General features: G+C 44.1%; 1 protein-coding gene across 3 annotated transcripts; it reads right to left on the bottom strand.

Moving 5' to 3' along the window:
- Nucleotides 1-3,621: 3,621 nt before the first annotated feature.
- Nucleotides 3,622-14,537, bottom strand: LOC127609140 (tigger transposable element-derived protein 1-like). 3 transcript variants are annotated; one of them, XM_052078891.1, is made up of 8 exons: nt 14,351-14,537; nt 12,760-12,939; nt 11,184-11,441; nt 10,427-10,640; nt 7,053-8,856; nt 5,684-5,734; nt 5,533-5,570; nt 5,385-5,436 (listed from the first exon to the last, which is right to left on the bottom strand). In XM_052078891.1, the coding sequence occupies exons 2-5, from the start codon at nt 12,902-12,904 to the stop codon at nt 7,074-7,076; spliced, it is 2,400 nt and encodes a 799-aa protein (XP_051934851.1). In that variant the 5' UTR covers nt 12,905-12,939; nt 14,351-14,537; the 3' UTR covers nt 5,385-5,436; nt 5,533-5,570; nt 5,684-5,734; nt 7,053-7,073. The 3 variants fall into 3 exon arrangements, with proteins under 3 accessions (XP_051934852.1, XP_051934851.1, XP_051934853.1); XM_052078892.1 differs by lacking the exon at nt 7,053-8,856 and having other exon boundaries at nt 3,622-5,436; XM_052078893.1 differs by lacking the exons at nt 11,184-11,441; nt 12,760-12,939; nt 14,351-14,537 and adding an exon at nt 10,757-11,177.
- Nucleotides 14,538-15,100: the final 563 nt, after the last annotated feature.

Below are 15,100 nucleotides of genomic sequence, written 5' to 3'. Positions count from 1 at the left end.
GTTTGAACAATTTTCATTCAGTTTACTGTACTATATATCTTCATTATATTTTTGATATTGATTAAAAAACACAAACTAACAGAATGGTGGGCTTTGACAGCAAGTAAAAATCTAAGTAATTGGTTGCAGTGTCGTGAACGGTAGTCCACATGCTTTAAAAGTTTTGTCAGACATATACAGTACTTAAACGAATACTGGGTAATAACGTGTAAGAGGTTGCCCGCCGACAATTTTTATGGCCAAAATGTTATCTCCAATAATGCAGATGTGCTTTTTTTCTCTCCGTCTTTGCTGCGCATTAACTGGTCTGTGGTGTAAAAGGTTGGTGTCTGCGTTGTGCTGAAAAAAATATATACAATACAATACATCCTGATTTATATAGCGCTTTCACAACAGCTGCAGATGTAACAAAGTGCGTAACCATATAAATGCTAATGACTGACTCATTAATCTATCGGACATCAAGCCCAATCATTCAACCCCTAAATTATACAGTGTAACCTGTACTTAGGAAATTAAGATGTTCTGAAAGAAATTTCTCAACTAGAATTTTTTTTAAAGTAGAGACGTGTTTTCCATGTTAATGCCCTAATCCGTTCCAATCCCCCCAAAATTCAGACATAAATGTTTTATAAAGCATAAAAAATGTATCGTGTTTTCCATGTTAATGCCCTAATCTGTTCCAAGCCCCACAAAATTCAGACATAAATGCTTTATAAAGCATAAAAATGCATCAAAACATGAAACAAATACATGTTCCAATTAGATTATTGCACAACAAATGAGAGTTGTGCAGAATGTAAAAAATAAATAATAAAAAGGATGTTCATTTACCTTTTAACTATGTCCTCATCGTTTTTTGCCCTGTTGAGTTTATGTTCTCTCTCAGAAGTGGTTTTTGCCTGCCGTTTTGTAAAGAACTGATCCAAGGACGTTTGCTTTTGTCGGCTTTTAACAATCCTTCGAAAATGTCCAAGGCAAACATCATCGTAGTGAGCGATCGCCCGACTGATGAACACGTTTTCTGGGTGATTCTTTTCAACAAATTCGGAAACATCATGGAATTTTCCTAGAATGTCTTTTATTTGGGCTGATGGAATCATGGCTGCCGCCTCCTCCTCCTCCTCTTTGAACTCCTGCACTGCCGTGTGTTGCATCGCCTCCAACTCCTTCAGCTCTGTCGTTGAAAGCTCCTCATTGTGCTCCTGAATCAACTCATTGATGTCCTCTTCATTCACCTCAAGACCCATGCCCTTCCCCAGCGAAATCATTTCCCCAACTTCTGGCTCAACTTCACCCTCCCCTTCCAACCCGTCCACATCCCGTGGGGCAACAACATCAGGCCACAGTTTTCTCCAAGCTGCATTCAGGTTATGCCTGGTCACCTCCTGCCAAGCCGTGTCGATCATCTTGAGGCAAACAACGATATTGAAGTGCTGCTTCCAAAACTCACGAAGGGTAATCTGAGTGTTTTCAGTAATGTCGAAACACCTCTTGAACAGGTGTTTTGTGTAGAGTTTTTTGAAGTTGGAAATTAGTTGTTGGTCCATGGGCTGGAGGATAGAGGTAGTGTTCGGTGGGAGGTACAGCACCCTAATAAACGAGAACTCCTCCAGGATATCATCTTCAAGGTCGGGTGGGTGGGCAGGGCCATTATCGAGAACGAGGAGGCACTTGAAGGGGAGATTCTTCTCTTCTAGATACCTCTTAACAGCAGGGCCAAAAACCAAATTCACCCACTCAACAAAAAATTGACGGGTGACCCAGGCCTTGGCATTGGCCCTCCATAGCACCTGAAGTCTTTCTTTTAATATTTTATGAGCCTTGAATTCTCTGGGATTTTCGGAGTGGTACACCAGCAGGGGCTTGATTTTGTAATCCCCACTGGCATTGGCACAAAGGGCTAGCGTAAGGTGGTCCTTCATGTGCTTGTGGCCTGGCATTTTAATCTCTTCTGTTGTGATGAAGGTACGGCGAGGCATCTTTTTCCAAAAAAGCCTCGTCTCGTCGCAATTAAAAACTTGCTGTGCAACGTAGCCTTCATCAATCACCAATTGTTTGAATTTTTGCACGAATTCGTCGGCCGCCTTATGGTCGGCGCTACTTGCCTCACCATGCCGAACAACAGAATGAATTCCGGTCCTCCTTTTGAACTTCTCGAACCACCCACGCGATGCCTTAAACTCCCGGTGTTCTTTCGCCGACGTTCCATCGCCTGCATCCTCCTTCACGAGGTCATTAAAAATGACTGTTGCCTTTTCGCAAATTATGGCCTTAGTCATCACGTCACCAGCCATCTCTTTCTCATTTATCCACACGAGTAACAACCTCTCCATCTCATCGTTCACTGCCGACCTCTTCTTCGAAATTATAGCGAGGCCTTTAGAAGGAGTTATAGCTTTTATGGCTTCCTTTTGCTTTAATAACGTGGCGATTGTAGATCCATTACGGCCGTATTCTTTGGCGAGATCACTCAAACGCATCCCCTTTTCATACTTTTCTATTATCTCTTGCTTTGTTTGTATGGACAAACAAACTCTTTTCTTCTTCCTTTCTTTTCCTCTTTTCCCCATCACTTTCTTGGGGTCCATAGTGAATACAGCAAAAGTTTACCTAAAACTTTCGGAACACCTCATGGCCCGAGAGGCGAATGAAAAGGACGCTGCATAGACACAATCTCGCTACACAAATCGATACAGCCGGTAGACGTCCCTCTTAGCCAATGGAGTGCCAGGAAGATGCTCGGTAATAGCCAATGGCAGAGCAGCTACAGGTATGTTGCGTTCAGTAGACGCTGGGAGCTGCGAGCAGCAGACCATGCTGTATTTTTACCTTTCTTATCCGGAAACTTCTTTCGTAAAAAGAGGCAATATTTTCCTGTTGAGACATTTCGTATGAAGAGACGTTCAACAAAAACCTGAAATAAAAATACTTGGAGAAAACAATATTTGTTTGTGTTAAATGAAGGATCAAGGACGACACTCATTGGGAATATTTGTTTTGTTTGAGTGACACTAACAATTAAGTGGTTTCCTCTGCAAAAAACATTTTTTGATGGTAAAATGTATTTACAGTACAAGCAAAATGATGCACAAATTTGACAAAGTTGTATGACATTTTGATTTGTTACCACTTATGTCTGTATTCTGTCACATCTATTACTCTTTTGTTTGCATTTTCACACCGATACAGAATAGTTTTGCTTTGTGTGGTAAGCTGTAAAACACTTCCTTGGATGCAAGGCAACACAAGACGCGCACCACATTCTGCTATCTTTGCGGAGGCCTCTGCGAGCGCACACCCTACACCTCCTTCCTGGTTGCTGCGCTCACTTATTTAAGTTTGTGTTTGCTGAGCTGGCCATCTTGCCTGCTTTCTGGGTCACTTCTATAGGGTGCCCTTTTGAATCCCAAATTCCCACACCACTTGTAATTAAGGAACTTCCATATAATCTGAAATCGGTTCCTTGCTCTGGCAGAAGTGGGGTGTTGCGTCAACCTCGTCCATACTCCTCCGATAGTCCCCTGGAAACAAAAGAGCCTGGAGAAAACACGTTTTGTGAAAAGAAACAAGCAAGACAGTAACTGGGATGCCAAATGCATATATATGTCCATATATATATTTGCTTTCGTGATACCTCTAAAGTTTCAAAAGTGCTTTCATAAAAGAAACAACAAATCAAATTGAGCATTTGATGGCAAGATTTATTCACAAACATGAATGGAAACTTGTTGACATTTGACAAAAATATATAAACTGGAGTTGTCTATCGTAACGCATGTACTGTCACATCTATAGTGAAGCTGTGATTTCACACCGATACGGAATAGTTCTGCTTTGTGTGATAAGCTGTAAAACATTCTCCTGGATGGAGGGGGACACAACAGGAGACGCACCACATTCTGGTATCTCTGCGCAGGCCTCTGCGCGCGCACACTCTACACCTCCTTCCTGGTGTCCTTGCTGGGTTTACGCTCTTGGCAGCTGGTTTCAAATATTCGAGTGTGTGTTTGCCAAGCTGTCCGTCAAGCCTGCTGTCCGGGTCAATTCTATGCGGGGCCCTTTTCGAACCCCGGATGTCCTCCCAGTCACCACAACTGTTAACCCTGGCGACCGCACGTTCCTCCTCCTCTTTTTTCACCTGCGCCAACACATTTCGCTTCACAGTCCAGGACTTGACTACGCTGCGCATGAACTCCAAGAGGGTTATACACTCCTCTGGGTGCTTGGCACTGTATATGACATGAGCATTAAACATACATAGTTGGAACAGGTAGGCGACAAACTTCTTGGACCAGTTCAGCGACCTTCGGACGAAGGGGTAGTATGCAATGCTTTGGTCCAACTTATCCACCCCGTTCATAGAGGAGTGGTATGCAACAACACACTCTGGCTTCAATTTAGGACCCTTGTCTTTGTGTCCCTTCTGCGACACTTCAACCTTCTGCATCCTGTCTTGGTGGCAAGTTGACACAAACCGTTTGCCCTGCCACGCTACTACCATTACCCTCTTATTATGCCGCACGAGCTTCTCCTCCAGCCTCAATTCATTTTTTCTCACCATCCTAAAGATCCGAGGTTCCCCCCTATTCTTCCTCAGTATTCCACAGACATTGGTTTCCGCTCCCAGTAAAAGCTCACACATTGCCACAGAATTGTAGGAATCGTCCATATACAGTGTATAACCGTGACCTGGGAGGCGATCAAGGAGAGAGAACACAATGTCCGACGTAGTACGAGCTTCCTTGACATCAGGCTGCATGTTGAAACAATACCCACTGGCAGAGTCGCAAAGTATGTACGATTTGATTCCATATTTCACAGGTTTTTTGGGGTTGTACACTCTGAAGGACACGCGGCCCTTCCACTGCATCATACCCTCGTCAATGCAAATATTTTGCCCCGGTTGGTACATCTCCTTGAACTTTTCCACAATGTAGTCCAGCACGGGGCGGACTTTGTACATTTTATCACCGTCATCCTGTGAGGTATTGTCGTTGTAATGAAGGAACTTCCAAATAGTCTGGAATCTGTTCCTTGGCATGGTCTGGCCGAAATGGGGTGTTGCATCAATCTCGTCCATACTCCAGTAGAGTGAAACGCTTGGTTTTTTGATATAACTGGTGAGAAAAGTGAGTCCAAAGAAGGTTTTCAGTTCTGCGACAGACACGGGTTTCCAGGCATGACTTCTGCTATTTGGCAGACCTTCAGACTGGGATAGAAAACACTGAGTAGCATGCAGGTTGGTCTGATCGGCAATGTGTTGGAGAAGCTCATCTGTGATAAAGAGCTCCAGGAAGTCAGCTGGCTGGTTTGAATCCAGCTCCGCGGCAGCACTCCGAGGCCCAGGTGTTGCAGTGAAGAAAAACCTATTTGGTTGCCAGCCGGCTTCGTGCCAGCTACTAACTTCCTCATCCATGCTACTCCACATATGATCTATAAATTTTCCAAATAAAAAAAACATACCATAAGAATGTGGTTAATTTTATAGTGTGTGGTGGAGGAAAAGAGTCGTTTTTATTATTTTCTTACCTTTGTTCAAACTGTCAACAAGTGTGGAACTGGAATCACTTGGCGCATGACATGCAAAATACAGAAATATATACAATTACCCAAAAATGACATCCCTGTATTTCTATTGTAGCAATTGGATGTGGAGAAATACACTTTCATTTCTTTTTACCTTTCCTCTGCAGAGTCCCAACTGGAGGGGGATCCTTGTAGAATGTACGATCTGTGAATGAAAAGTCCTTCGCATCAGCACTGGCAACTAACATTATATCATAGTATAAAAACTGGAGGGACTAAATTGCATTCATTTGGCTTGGACTGAGAGAAGGCAGAAGGAGTTTTGCTTTGATCGTTAAAATCACATCAATTCCTCCCTCTTCGTTGTATCAAAGGCATTGCCCGGTCATCTGTTTGAAGATATAATGTGGTAAAAAAAAAAGTATATCTTTTTTTTCAACAACTGGTCCTGAGACAAATGGTACCTTGCACATATGGTCATGACGATAAACTTCTTTTTTTTTTTAAACAAAGGCCATAAAACTGCTAACAAATGTTTATTACAAGTCAGTGTATCACACGTCTGTACATCTCATAGAAAAATATTTATATACAAATATACGCACACTCGCGCACACACACACGCACACACACACACACACACACATACAGCATAATACCCTCATCAATGCAAATTTTTGTCCCAGCTGATACATCTGCTTAACTTTTCCACACTGTAGTCCAGCGCTGGGCGGAAGTATAGAAATGTAAACAATTACCCCAACAATCTGGTTTCTTCATTGATGTGATGTGGGGATGCATTTTTTTAATCTTTCTTTTTCAGACTGCCAAATGGCGAGGGACCCATGCAGGATGTACGATCTGTCACTTGAAAATTCCTTCCCGTAAGAGATAGCAACTGATGTTGCAATATATTAACTAGTGGGACTACATTTTGTGTGTGGGAGAAAGAAAGAGAGAGAGAAAGTTCCCTGATCTTTTACAACTTTCATCTTGCAATTACCTGTCATCTTTTCATCATCTATGCTGATCTCCCAGGTACAGAGTTGCCCCGCTGCCACCTACAAGGTGAGCCCGCTAGCCTTTAGCATTAATCGACATCCATAGACGTCATTGGCAGCGAAGAATGGTTAGAGTTAAAAATGGTGTGATGAATTATCAACATTTTACAAACAATTTTTAAATGGCCACTTGGGGAAGGGTCAGGGCTGGACCAAACGGGTTCAAAGACTGTACTAAAAACCTTACACAGGTTACAGTGTTGGACTGCTTGTCCCGTTCAATATACAAGTACTCTGCAACTGTGCTTCTCCTTGCCCACACGCAGTGGCATTACAGTAACTTAATTTTTCATGTCTGAAAATGTGTGAATCTTAACTAGCAAAAAAAAAAATATTACTAGTGAAGACACACTCCATTACTTCCAACAATGATGAATTTCTGCTCAACATATGCTCCATAAGTACACTGAGGAATTATCTGATGACCCCGATGAGCACAAAATGCACAGGTAAAGCACTTACAGCTCTTCTGAAGGCGGCTCTTCAGGAGTGGTACCCTGCTGCGGGATTTGAATCCTTTACGGCGGCACAGGTGTGCCCTTTTTCCTTCTTCGGGACCCTTACAGGTCGGTGCTGACATTGTTTCTTCTGTACCAGGAGGTCTTTATAGACTTCAATAGCTCCCTCGATGGCGTTTTGAAACTGCAACACCCGGGCCATTTGGGGATCGTAATCTTCCGCCATTCCCTGCAGCTGTTCAGCAGCTGTCACCATGTTTGTCAGTCGTTCAAGTGAGAGGTCACCGTCGTCTTCTTCCGATGGATCCGCTCCTGCCTCCGCCTCCTCCTCCTCCTCACCTTTGGCTTTCGTTATTTCAATCAAATCTTCGTTCGTTAGTGGATTTGCGTGCGTGTCGATGAGGTCATTGATGTCGTCACGAGTCACTCCGTTGAAGCATTCCCCTCTGAGCAACTTGGCCAGTTCGACTGCCTCGCTAACTGCCGACAGACAAATTTGGTCTGGGGAGAAACCGACATCATTCTGGACACAATCGGGCCACAGCTTTCCCCAACAGGCATTTACGGTTTCCTTCTTCATTTCCTTCACGGCCTTTTGGATATTTTGGAGACACCTTGCCATGGTGTAATCCCGCCAGCACGTCTCCGGCGTGAAGGTTTCGTCAAAACTCATTGCCTCGACGAGGTGGCGGAGGATATTACGTGCGTACAGAGCCTTGAAGGCACGCATGATGCCTTGAGCCATCGGGTGAAACGATGGCGCCGCGTTTCGCGGGAGGAACTCGATCCGAACGCCTTTGTGGGATAGATTCAGCGTGTGGCCTCCTGTGTTGTCCATCAGTAACAGCACCTTGAACTCGAACCCAGCTTGGACGAGGTACACCTTGACCGCTGGAATGAAGCAGTGGTAGAACCAGTCACATGTGAGGACTTTTGAAATCCAACCTCTGGGGTTGTGCATCCAATAAACGGGTAGTAGGTTTTTGTTTTTGTTCTTCAGTGACCTGGGGTTCTTGGACTTGCAAATTAGCGCCGGCTTTATCATGTAGCCAGCAGCGTTGACGCACATGATCAAACTCAATCTGTCTTTGGGAGCTTGGAATCCAGAGGCTCTGGCTCCTTCGTCCATGATGGTGGTACGAGAAGAAATGCTCTTCCAATACAAGGCAGTTTCATCCATGTTGAAGACTTGTTCGGGCTTGTAACCTCCCCCTTCAATGATTGACTTGAATGTCTCCTTGTTGTACTCGTCGTCTTCCACAGATGCAGCTTCACCGCACAGGGGAAGTTTCTTGAGATTGAAGCGTTTTTTAAATCTGTGCAACCAACCCTTGCTGGCATAAAATTCAGTGGGGTTGGTGGCAGATTGGGTTGCGGATGATCTTGCTTGAGGTTTTTCATAATCGCAATGGTTGTCAGCATCTTCCGCAATCATGGCAAAAAGCTGTCTAGCCTTCTCTCGTATGTCCATGTCCAAAGGAACGTTTTTCTTTCTGCAGTCAGTGATCCAAAGATCCAACGCGGATTCCATCCGAATGAGGGTTGCGTTTTGACAGGTTACCGCTCTTTTGGCTGAACGGTTGAAGGATACCGATGCGGTGTATCTTATTTTCTTTTCCTCTTTCCTGATGCAGCGTACAGTCGATTCATTTAAGCCGTAATGTCGAGCGACGCTGGCGTAACTCCGTCCTTCCCGAAGCATATCCAGGAGTTTGATCTTCTCTTGAATGGTCAGCATCTTCCTGTGGCGCTTAAGCTTTCTACCAGAAGCCTTCGGAGGTGCAGGATGCTTGGGGGCCATCGTAGGGCTTAAAACGAAACAAAAAGTGATGATGCCGCCGGCTGTTTTGTCCCACATTGTGCCATTCTCAGACCTCAAGATAAAATGAAATCCCACGAGCAGGCATAAATGTTCATATTATAGGCGCATTTAATTGTTTTTTTACTGTTGTAATCCTTACTTAAGTGAAAAAAAGTAAACCCCTATTGAAAAATGAAGAAAAAAAAGTCTATATACACATGTTATTTTCGTGATAAAACACAATGCCATGGATGGGCTCGAAAAGTAGCATCATTGTTGTCGTAAATATGAACCTTCAAACAATATGCCGTCTCCTTTGCTTTTTAGTGTGTACATAGACAGCTGCAGGACATCACAGGAGGGAGAGGAATGTTGTCCAATTTTCAGATGACACCGCACAGCTGCGACAGACTTCGCTTGAGCAACGTAGGTGAATTAGTGTGAAGATCATTTTTGGGATGCAAATGTATCAAAAATTTTGGAGGACATTATCGATTTTAGGCGGCATAGTGATACAAGATATCCTTTTATTTGTCCCACACTGGGGAAATTTAAAATATCCCCAAAGAAAGCATCATTTGTCGACAAAAGGCTAAACTTGTTGATTGGTACAAAATATCTGGGCATTGTGTCTGACTCAAAGCTTAAATTTGACATATTCTAGGAATTCTCTCTCATGTCTTCGGGCAGGCGCTCCAATGTGCCCACAAGGAAAACTAACTGGTCCTCAAAAGTCCTCCATTCCCTCGGTCATTACGCTTCTAAACACAAACTGTGCTCATCTTGAATGATCCATCTTTTTTTTTTAATGATAGAAGTCATTTATTTGAATGGAATTCCTTCTTGCTCTTATTACAATTTATATTGTTCTTTTACACCATCTTGCTCTTACCTCGTTTGGTTTTATCTTATTGTATCACGTTTATCTTGCGCTTGCATTTGTAGGCTACTTAGGCCCAGATATCTATCTATCTCTCTCTCTCTCTCTCTCTCTCTCTCTCTCTCTCCCCCCCCCCCCCGCTTCACTGTTTCTCTACTACACATTCATTCATGGATTAACCAGCAGGAGCGTGAATGTACACTGAAAAGCTACAAATGAATTGCCCCTTGAGGGCATAAATAAAGTCTGAATCTAAATCCAAACAGTACTTGAACACAAGCCGCAGCAATGCCTCCAGACAGAGTATCAACCATACAGGGATATATTCTTTCCACTCTGCGAAAAACATCTGCTGTCACAGTAATTGTTTAAAAAAAAATCTACGGGTTGCATGTCAATGTATTTTAATGTGCCCTCCCTGTTGGTGAAGGTATGCAAATTAGAAGTGCAACATTATCGTGTAGATAATTATTTTCATTTAAAAAAAAAAAAAGGTTACCAAAATTTGGCCGGTGATCACAATCATTGCATTTGGGAAAGATGCTTTGAGACATGAGTGCTTTGTGTTATGAGCGTGGATGAATGGGGGTCAAATGTAAGGCAATTTGTTTGGAATGAAAGTCAATATTGGCTCATAAGAAGAGCCCATCAAACATCCTGTTGACACATTCACTTTTGGACAATTCTGAATGAATACCTCCTTTTCTCGTGCCGTTCAAAGTGGTTGTGGCCCCTGCTTTCCCCGTGTCTTCGCTTTCGGCTATACTGCTCACTTCTCTCGGGCTGCGCCTTCAACTGCTCTGCCAGCCCCCTGCCATCTTGTTCATTGTTCGGCTCGGACACAATGGTGTCCCAACCCGCCTCGGCGCCCATCTCTGGGCCGCCCTTAATTGTGAGGTCTTCTTCAATTTCTGTAATTAAGGACAATTAATGTTATTTTGGTCGGCCTGTGCCATAAATTCAAAGATTGCTATTTAACTTGGACTCTGCTATCTACTTTTTGTATTGCACACCAGTGTGTGTGCACCTACGTTATTGCTTCCAGTTATCACATGGCCCTTTTCCACTGCGCTTGTGCTAGTTCGGGGCCGGTACCCAGGTGAGTACCAGTTTTTTCTTTGTCCACCATCAAAATTGGCTCTCGTTTCAACTCTGGTGCTTGAGGGCCAGCTCAATCATTTGTTGGGCCAGACTCCCGCACCAACGACCTCAGGGGGCGTTTTTTTAAAATATACGGGATATGTTAATTAGTCGCTACTTCACGGATTTTTGTTAATCGCGGGTGGTTTTGGTCCCCATTAACCATGATAAATGAGGGATTACTGTAATGCCATTTTGAACATCTACATGTTTTCACAACCCGGGGAAAATTTGAGCTCGCAAGTGTTAATTTTTCAATGCTCTCTCTCTTTGATTGACAATACAAAACGCATGAAAATGTACATAATATGTACCTGCAGGCCACGAAACTGCAGTGCCGCGCCCTCTTCTGATGCTGACGTGTTCCTCCTCATTCGGTTCAAGTTTAACAACCACCTTGTCCACGGCAGCAGTTGTGGGAAGGATGCCGTCTGCACCAAAATCTAGCACGCTGCGGCCGGACTCAGACGCCGGCTTTGACTCTGCCTCCGCTTCCTTGGAGTAGCTGCCCGAATCGCTGCATTTGTTGTCTTGTAGCAGTGCATTGCTGTCGCTTCCAGCAAAGGCCTCGGCTGTGAATGCGCAGACAGACGTGACTTTTATGAGTTTGTTGCTCATATACATTTTGTAAATGCAAAACACATTTTGTTCACTGTTTCAGTAAATATCTTGAACTTTAAGTAAGTGACCAAGATCAAATATGCACTCACTAGGTTTGGGAATTAATAGGAACTACTTTGATTTGATTTTGATTCTGCATGGGAGCCTGTGCAGAGTTGTGTGCAGTTGGTAGAGAGCGCACTCGAACCAGTAGGGTGGAGAAATCAAAACACTTGACCAGTGTCAAGTGTTTTGACTGGTTGCTGTTGGGGAAGAAAATCTTCCACAAGTACTAGAGCAGTGGTTGTTGACCTGGGTTCGATCGAACCCCGGGTGTTCAGTGAGTTGGTCTCAGGGGCTCGACGGAGCCTATGCTATGGAGAGGGTAAGACACATGCGACTCATCATGTTAATTAGTTATGACACGCCCGCTTGGCCATCACTGGCTGCAGATGATCACATGACATTGCTTGTCCAATCAGTGCTGTGGAAATGTAGTTCGCTCAGTAGTCAAGAGTGATTGTCGTGTTGGTACGTTGTACAATAAAAAAAAAAAAGTATACAGTACCTATCTCCTGAAATGTCATTTACTTTTTTCTCTTTTTAATAAAAAAAATATATACTTTTTTTTGTATCTTGAATTTTTTTTTAAATGTATATTTATTTTTCACTCATGAAAGGTTCGGTGAATGTGCACATTAACTGGTTGGATTCCGTGTCATATAATAGGCTATTGTATGAGTAGTGCTTTATGAAAGTTTGTACTGTGATACGTCATACTCCAGTTGATTGACTGGTCCCGCCTATAAAGGGGGAGTTCCAGGAAGTGACTGTTAGAGTGAGTACACTGCATGTTTTCGGCTAAATCGCAAAGTCGCATTAAACATGAAGTTTGTCTGCACCATCATGACATTCGGTACCACTAAAAAAGTTTAAGAACCACTGGACTAGAGTAAGCAGGAGAAGCAGGACGCTTTCATCCGCGCAAAAATAAGCAGCAGCCGTCAAAAGAGGCTCCCGTGTGCATGAACATCGTCTGCCTCATTCAAATGCCACACCGCAGCAAAAGTGCCTGCGCAAAAGCGAGCGAAATGAAACTATAGTGGGTGTATTACAAACTATTTCTGTCACTTTGTATTGTGTTTACAATGTTAGTATTACCGGGTACCTCTCGCTGGTGCAGTCTGTCGACCCCTCCCGGGTATAATCATAACACTATCCCGGAACAAAAACATTGGTCTTCACCTTTTTTCCTGCCAGGAAAATCTCAAATGTAAATGTTTGGTTTACCTTGCGAGTCCGTGAGGGGTTCCTTCTCCAGGGCCATCTGAAGCCGCTGCATCAGGTCCGCTTTTAGGCCTGTGGCGTTCAAGCCGCGTCGCTGGAGCTCGCCCTTCAGTTCGTTCAGTTTCAGTTTCATCACGTCGCAACTCATTGTGTTGCCTGGCGTGCGTATGTGCAGTACAAATGCTGCAAAGAAAGAGCGCAGCGATGAGACATGGGAAATTTTACAGCAGGGGTGGCCAACCCCCGGCTCGCGAGCCGCATGCGGCTCTTTGGCTGGTTCAAGGCGGCTCCCGGGCTTTCACACGACTAGCGTCGAAAACGCCTCGGCAGTGGCGATGCCATTCAAAAAAAGGCGCTAACTACAGAGAACGTACAACGTCAGCCTATCATCGCACCGTTACTTGATCAGAGATGAAAGTGGACTTTCCTGAAAATTCCGGGGGAAAAAATTATATATTATCTATACTGTATATATACCTGTATATACAGATATATATATATTTATATATGTACACACACACACGCCTGGCCGATCACGCATGAATTAGTTTACACAAAAAGGCTATTCAAATACTCGACATTCAATGATTAATTTTCCTTTTGTGTGCACACGTGCACCCTTTGTGGCTTCCGTTCGCGCCAAAATTTCAAAATCTCAGAGTAACGGCGAGGCCATGAGAATGCGAAGCGGGGGTATTACTATGGAGGGCTCCGTCCTTTTAGCAATTACCCACAATGCACTACTGGAGGCCATATTGGAGGGCTGTTATAAACAAGCCATACACAATAGACTTGTTATATGTCGGTAGTGCATTGTGGGTAATTGCTAAAAGGACGGAGCTCTCTATACGTCGATCAGGATCGACCGGGAGCCAGCGAACTGGTCCCAAGTCTGGGGGTGGGAGGAGGAAATGGGTGGGGGGAAAAAAAAGATTTGTTTATTTGTATCTTTAGCTGTCATGCAAATTCGGCCGTTCCAACTGTTGCCCATCGTACTGTGCGTGCATATGTGCGAGAGTGCACTAGTGTGCACCCGCGCGCGTGCGTGTGTGTGCTTGCACATGAGCGATCGGGTCGTTCGTGAGAAGGTGGTCTCTTCAAATGTCGATCTTTGGCCAAAAAGGTGTGCGTGTGCGTACGGGCGCGAGGAAGGGTATGATGTGGCTCTTTGCAGTAACAGTAAAAAATGGCTCTTCGTCTACGACTGGTTGGCCATCCCTGGTTTACAGCGTTGAGCTGAACTTATTACAAGGATACAATTGGTGGTGCATGGGCTAACGTTTGTAGTTTAGCTACATGGCTACAAATAAAGAAAACGGTTAACTAAACGGGGGTACATTCGACCTACTACCTTAGTTACAATTATCAAACAAAACGGACTGTGTAATTACACACAGGTTATACGTCCACTTGTCTGTCGTTTTCAACTTCATCGCCTATGTTAGCTACGATGTTTCACTACTGTGTTAAACGTTGCCGCTTGATATGCATAAGCAAATGTGGGTTCGCATCTGGGTGTACACTGCGTCGCGTTCGTGTGGTGTGGGGGAAATAAACAAAGGCGACGAATTGTTGAATTCAAGTCCAGAACTACCTCATCCACGCCTCGTCTCGCGGCCAACAAAAGCGTCAGTTGACGGAAAAGGCGACGACTGCCCTCGAGAACTCCAGTCACTTCCAACCGCCGGAAGATGTATGGAGCGGAAAAGAAATGGTCACTTTTAATTAGTGATGTGATTCTCGGGTCGAATCCCTCAAGCGTGTGTCGAGTAATGTAGTAGTGATGTGTCGTTCGCGAACGAGCCGGGTCTTAGGGCCGGCTCTTTGAAATGAACGATGGGAGCCGGAAGGGGAAGGTTACACACACACACACACACACACACTCATTTCAATTTAATTGATAGTTCAAAGGCAGCGTGTAGACTTTGCAAGGTTAAAATACCACAAATATCCTGCACAGGCACATCAGAAAAGTCCACCCATCTGTACAATTTGAAGAGAAAAGACAAGCAAGGGAACCAGCTATTAATGACGGTGCTGTCTGCAACTGTTGCTGCTGCTGCAATTTCACAACTGCCAAGATGTACAACCCAGAGCTCTATGAGCCACTCTATGCAAAAAGCTATAAAACCAGCAAAACAGAACACCATTGACGAGGAGCTGTAAATTTCCCCAGTGTGGGACAAATAAAGGATATCTTATATCTTATAAAATGATTGCAATGGATTTTTAGCCATTTTGTGTTGGCTGTGTGTTGTAGCAACATCTGTCCCCTCGGAGAGAATCTTCTCCAAAACAGGGAAAATATTAACAGAGAGGCGAAACAGGATCAACCCCTCAAAGC

The sequence above is a fragment of the Hippocampus zosterae genome, chromosome 10, assembly GCF_025434085.1.
Source record: "Hippocampus zosterae strain Florida chromosome 10, ASM2543408v3, whole genome shotgun sequence".
Lineage (NCBI taxonomy): Eukaryota > Metazoa > Chordata > Actinopteri > Syngnathiformes > Syngnathidae > Hippocampus > Hippocampus zosterae.
Note: the sequence above shows the minus strand (reverse complement) of the source record. Positions and strands in the feature narration are given on the sequence as shown.

Excerpts from the sequence above, each read along its gene's own strand:
- LOC127609140 (XM_052078891.1), bottom strand. The coding sequence starts at position 12,904 with ATGAGTTGCGACGTGATGAAACTGAAACTGAACGAACTGAAGGGCGAG. Across the intron at positions 11,442-12,759 it reads ACCCCTCACGGACTCGCAAG|CCGAGGCCTTTGCTGGAAGC; the intron begins GTAAACCAAACA and ends GCGCATTCACAG. Across the intron at positions 10,641-11,183 it reads TGCAGTTTCGTGGCCTGCAG|AAATTGAAGAAGACCTCACA; the intron begins GTACATATTATG and ends CCTTAATTACAG.